General features: G+C 63.1%; 1 protein-coding gene across 1 annotated transcript in view; it reads right to left on the reverse strand.

The window, feature by feature from the left end:
• The window catches only part of KCNH2 (potassium channel, voltage gated eag related subfamily H, member 2), a 19776-nt gene that overhangs the window by 5131 nt on the left and 9104 nt on the right, over window positions 1-5541 (reverse strand). The window contains exons 3-7 of the mRNA XM_014955740.1: window positions 5080-5171; window positions 4209-4634; window positions 2700-3125; window positions 1980-2405; window positions 11-398 (exon numbers count right to left, since the gene is read on the reverse strand). Of these exons, the coding sequence (XP_014811226.1) occupies window positions 11-398; window positions 1980-2405; window positions 2700-3125; window positions 4209-4634; window positions 5080-5171 (1758 nt within the window). The remainder of the gene's footprint in view (window positions 1-10; window positions 399-1979; window positions 2406-2699; window positions 3126-4208; window positions 4635-5079; window positions 5172-5541) is intronic.

The following is a 5541-nucleotide window of genomic DNA, read 5'->3' on the forward strand; positions in this document are numbered from 1 at the left end:
CCCCACTCACATCCGATGAGCATGACGCAGATGGAGAAGATCTTCTCGGAGTTGGTGTTGGGGGAGACGTTGCCGAAGCCCACGCTGGTGAGGCTGCTGAAGGTGAAGTAGAGCGCCGTGACGTACTTGTCCTTGATGGTGGGGCCCCCCCGGGGGTCGCTGGCGTTGAGGGGGCGCCCGATCTGCTGCCCCAGGGAGTGGAGCCACCCGATGCGCTGCCCCTCCACGTTGCCGATGGCGTACCAGATGCAGGCCAGCCAGTGCGCGATGAGCGCGAAGGTGCACATGAGGAGGAAGAGCACGGCCGCCCCGTACTCCGAGTACCGGTCCAGCTTACGGGCCACACGCACCAGCCGCAGCAGCCGCGCCGTCTTCAGCAGCCCGATCAGCGTGGTGGTCTGGGGGGGACATGGGAGGTCATCAAGGGGTGCTTCTGCCCAAAGGACCCCATCCATGTCATCATTTGGGGGGTCATGGGGGTCACCAAGGGGTGCATCTACCAAAATACCCCATCCATGTCATCATCTCGGGGGACATGGGGGTCACCAAGGGCTGCCCCTACCCAAAGGATCCCATCAATGTCATCATCTGGGGGGTCATGGGGCCACCAAGGGCTGCATCTGGCCAAATACCCCATCAATATCATCATCTGGAGGAACAAGGAGGTCACTCTCCACCCAAATATCCTGGAAGAACCCCATCTTCAGCAGCCCCATCAGCGTGGTGGTCTGGGGGGGGGACATGGGGGTCACCAAGGGGTGCATCTGGCCAAATACCCCATCCATGTCATCATCTGGGGGGACATGGAGGTCACCAAGGGCTGCCCCTACCCAAAGGACCCCATCCATGTCATCATCTGGGGGGACATGGGGTCACCAAGGGCTGCCCCTACCCAAAGGATCCCATCAATGTCATCATCTGGGGGGTCATGGGGCCACCAAGGGCTGCATCTGGCCAAATACCCCATCAATATCATCATCTGGAGGAACAAGGAGGTCACTCTCCACCCAAATATCCTGGAAGAACCCCATCTTCAGCAGCCCCATCAGCGTGGTGGTCTGGGGGGGGGACATGGGGGTCACCAAGGGGTGCATCTGGCCAAAGGACCCCATCAATGTCATCATCTGGGGGGACATGGGGGTCACCAAGGGCTGCATCTGGCCTAATACCCCATCCATGTCATCATGTGGGGGGACTTGGGGGTCACCAAGGGGTGCATCTGGCCAAATACCCCATCCATGTCATTATCTGGGGGGACATGGGGTCACCAAGGGGTGCATCTACTCAAAGGACCCCATCAATGTCATTGTCTGGGGGGACATGGGGGTCACCAAGAGGTGCATCTACCCAAAGGACCCCATCCATGTCATCATCTGGGGGGACAAGGAGGTCACCCTCCACCCAAATATCCTGGAAGCACCCCATCTTCAGCAGCCCCATCAGTGGGGTGGTCTGGGGGGGTCACTGACTCAGTGGGATCCTCCAGCATCACCCCACCGAGGACCCAGCACCCACCCAGCACCCGTCCCACCACGGCTGGTACCTCCTCAGAGCCAAAGATGAGATTGAAGGGGATGGAGGCCACCACCCCAACCCCCAACCCCAGCTTGGGGCACGTGTGGGACCCCAACCATCTGAGGACCCAGCACCCAACCATCACTGGTCCCAGCCAGGACATGGCTCTGGTGACACCACCAGAAAATGAGGAGGTTGAAGGAGACGGTGGCCACCGCCCCAACACCCACCATGGCACACGTGGGACCTCAACCATCACCCCTCTAAGGACCCAGCACCCAACCATCACCCCTCCCAGCCAGGACATGGCTCTGGTGACACCACCAGAACCAGAGCTGAAGATGAAGAGCTCAAAGGGGATGGTGGCCACCACCCCAACACCCAACTCCAGCCTTGGGGCACCCAACCATCACCCCGCCGAGGACCCAGCACCCACCCAGCACCCGTCCCGCCACGGCCGGTACCTCCTCAGAGCCGGAGCCGAAGATGAGGAGGTCGAAGGGGATGGCGGCCACCATGTCGATGAGGAACCAGCCCTTGAAGTAGTGGGTGGCGATGCGGGCCGGGTGGCTGACCACCTCCTCGTTGGAGTTGACGTAGGTGGTGCGGAAGTTGATGAGGATGTCGATGATGAACATGATGTCCACGATGAGGTCCACCACGTTGAGGGGGCTGCAGGAGTAGCCGCAGTGGTGGCGCCGGGCCTCCTCCTGGTCGTTGAGGAGGAAGGCGGCCGAGTAGGGGGTGAAGATGGCCGTGTAGATGACCAGGAGCAGGATGAGCCAGTCCCACACCGCCTTGAAGGGGCTGTAGTGCAGGATGGTCCAGCGGTGGATGCGGGGGGCCTGCAGCTTGTACTCGGGCAGCACGTCAGCCCCCAGGGACAGCACCTGGGGGGGGGAGAGGGGTCAGGTTGGGGTAACGCTATGGGGCTGAGCCCCACAACCACCAGCTGGGGGGTCCCGGTGGGTCTGAGGATGCTCCAGGGGGTCCCAATGGCCCGAGGATGATCTAGGACCATGGGGGTGGTCACAGCTGGTGGGGAAAGACCAGAGCTGAAGATGAAGAGCTCAAAGGGGATGGTGGCCACCACCCCAACACCCAACTCCAGCCTTGGGGCACCCAACCATCACCCCGCCGAGGACCCAGCACCCACCCAGCACCCGTCCCGCCACGGCCGGTACCTCCTCAGAGCCGGAGCCGAAGATGAGGAGGTCGAAGGGGATGGCGGCCACCATGTCGATGAGGAACCAGCCCTTGAAGTAGTGGGTGGCGATGCGGGCCGGGTGGCTGACCACCTCCTCGTTGGAGTTGACGTAGGTGGTGCGGAAGTTGATGAGGATGTCGATGATGAACATGATGTCCACGATGAGGTCCACCACGTTGAGGGGGCTGCAGGAGTAGCCGCAGTGGTGGCGCCGGGCCTCCTCCTGGTCGTTGAGGAGGAAGGCGGCCGAGTAGGGGGTGAAGATGGCCGTGTAGATGACCAGGAGCAGGATGAGCCAGTCCCACACCGCCTTGAAGGGGCTGTAGTGCAGGATGGTCCAGCGGTGGATGCGGGGGGCCTGCAGCTTGTACTCGGGCAGCACGTCAGCCCCCAGGGACAGCACCTGGGGGGGGGAGAGGGGTCAGGTTGGGGTAACGCTATGGGGCTGAGCCCCACAACCACCAGCTGGGGGGTCCCGGTGGGTCTGAGGATGCTCCAGGGGGTCCCAATGGCCCGAGGATGATCTAGGACCATGGGGGTGGTCACAGCTGGTGGGGAAAGACTGGAAAGACTGCCCCACAAGTCTCCTCCTGCCCCATAGATGTGGGAAGGGGCCACACAGGGGGTCAGGCTGGGGCACCGCTATGGGGCTGAGCCCCACAACCACCAGCCGGGGGGTCTGAGGATGCTCCAGGAGGTCCCAATGGCCCGAGGATGATCTAGGACCATGGAGGTGGTCATGGTCGGTGGGGAAAGGCTGCCCCACAAGTCCCATCTCACCCCATAGATATAGGAAGGAGACACACAGGGGGTCAGAACAGAACCCCTGCTATGGGGCTGAGCCCCACAACCACCAGCTGGGGGGTCCCGGTGGGTCTGACTGGGGGGACAAGGAGGTCACCCTCCACCCAGATATCCTGGAAGCACCCCATCTTCAGCAGCCCCATCAGTGGGGTGGTCTGGGGGGGTCACTGACTCAGTGGGATCCTCCAGCATCACCCCACCGAGGACCCAGCACCCACCCAGCACCCGTCCCACCATGGCTGGTACCTCCTCAGAGCCAAAGATGAGATTGAAGGGGATGGAGGCCACCACCCCAACCCCCAACCCCAGCTTGGGGCACGTGTGGGACCCCAACCATCTGAGGACCCAGCACCCAACCATCACTGGTCCCAGCCAGGACATGGCTCTGGTGACACCACCAGAAAATGAGGAGGTTGAAGGAGACGGTGGCCACCGCCCCAACACCCACCATGGCACACGTGGGACCTCAACCATCACCCCTCTAAGGACACAGCACCCAACCATCACCCCTCCCAGCCAGGACATGGCTCTGGTGACACCACCAGAACCAGAGCTGAAGATGAAGAGCTCAAAGGGGATGGTGGCCACCACCCCAACACCCAACTCCAGCCTTGGGGCACCCAACCATCACCCCGCCGAGGACCCAGCACCCACCCAGCACCCGTCCCGCCACGGCCGGTACCTCCTCAGAGCCGGAGCCGAAGATGAGGAGGTCGAAGGGGATGGCGGCCACCATGTCGATGAGGAACCAGCCCTTGAAGTAGTGGGTGGCGATGCGGGCCGGGTGGCTGACCACCTCCTCGTTGGAGTTGACGTAGGTGGTGCGGAAGTTGATGAGGATGTCGATGATGAACATGATGTCCACGATGAGGTCCACCACGTTGAGGGGGCTGCAGGAGTAGCCGCAGTGGTGGCGCCGGGCCTCCTCCTGGTCGTTGAGGAGGAAGGCGGCCGAGTAGGGGGTGAAGATGGCCGTGTAGATGACCAGGAGCAGGATGAGCCAGTCCCACACCGCCTTGAAGGGGCTGTAGTGCAGGATGGTCCAGCGGTGGATGCGGGGGGCCTGCAGCTTGTACTCGGGCAGCACGTCAGCCCCCAGGGACAGCACCTGGGGGGGGGAGAGGGGTCAGGTTGGGGTAACGCTATGGGGCTGAGCCCCACAACCACCAGCTGGGGGGTCCCGGTGGGTCTGAGGATGCTCCAGGGGGTCCCAATGGCCCGAGGATGATCTAGGACCATGGGGGTGGTCACAGCTGGTGGGGAAAGACTGGAAAGACTGCCCCACAAGTCTCCTCCTGCCCCATAGATGTGGGAAGGGGCCACACAGGGGGTCAGGCTGGGGCACCGCTATGGGGCTGAGCCCCACAACCACCAGCCGGGGGGTCTGAGGATGCTCCAGGAGGTCCCAATGGCCCGAGGATGATCTAGGACCATGGAGGTGGTCATGGTCGGTGGGGAAAGGCTGCCCCACAAGTCCCATCTCACCCCATAGATATAGGGAGGAGACACACAGGGGGTCAGAACAGAACCCCTGCTATGGGGCTGAGCCCCACAACCACCAGCTGGGGGGTCCCGGTGGGTCTGAGGATGCTCCAGGGGGTCCCAATGGCCCGAGGATGATCTAGGACCATGGGGGTGGTCACAGCTGGTGGGGAAAGACTGGAAAGACTGCCCCACAAGTCTCCTCCTGCCCCATAGATGTGGGGAGGGGCCACACAGAGGGTCAGATCGGAGCCCCCGCTATGGGGCTGAGCCCCACAGCCACCAGCCGGGGGGTCCCGGTGGCCCAAGGACGCTCTGGGACCCCCGAGATGGTCACAAACAGCTGCCCCACGTGGTGGAGCTGCCCCACAAGTCCCATCCTGCCCCATAGATGTGGGGAGGAGACACACAGGGGGTCAGGGTGGGGGACCCCGCCATGGGGCTGAGCCCCACAGCCCCCAGCAGCCCCGGGTTGGGGGGGTCCCGGGGGGGTCCCAATGGCCCGAGGATGCTCTGGGGGGTCCCAGTTGGGG

This window comes from Calidris pugnax, unplaced genomic scaffold, assembly GCF_001431845.1.
Source record: "Calidris pugnax isolate Ruff unplaced genomic scaffold, ASM143184v1 scaffold272, whole genome shotgun sequence".
Lineage (NCBI taxonomy): Eukaryota > Metazoa > Chordata > Aves > Charadriiformes > Scolopacidae > Calidris > Calidris pugnax.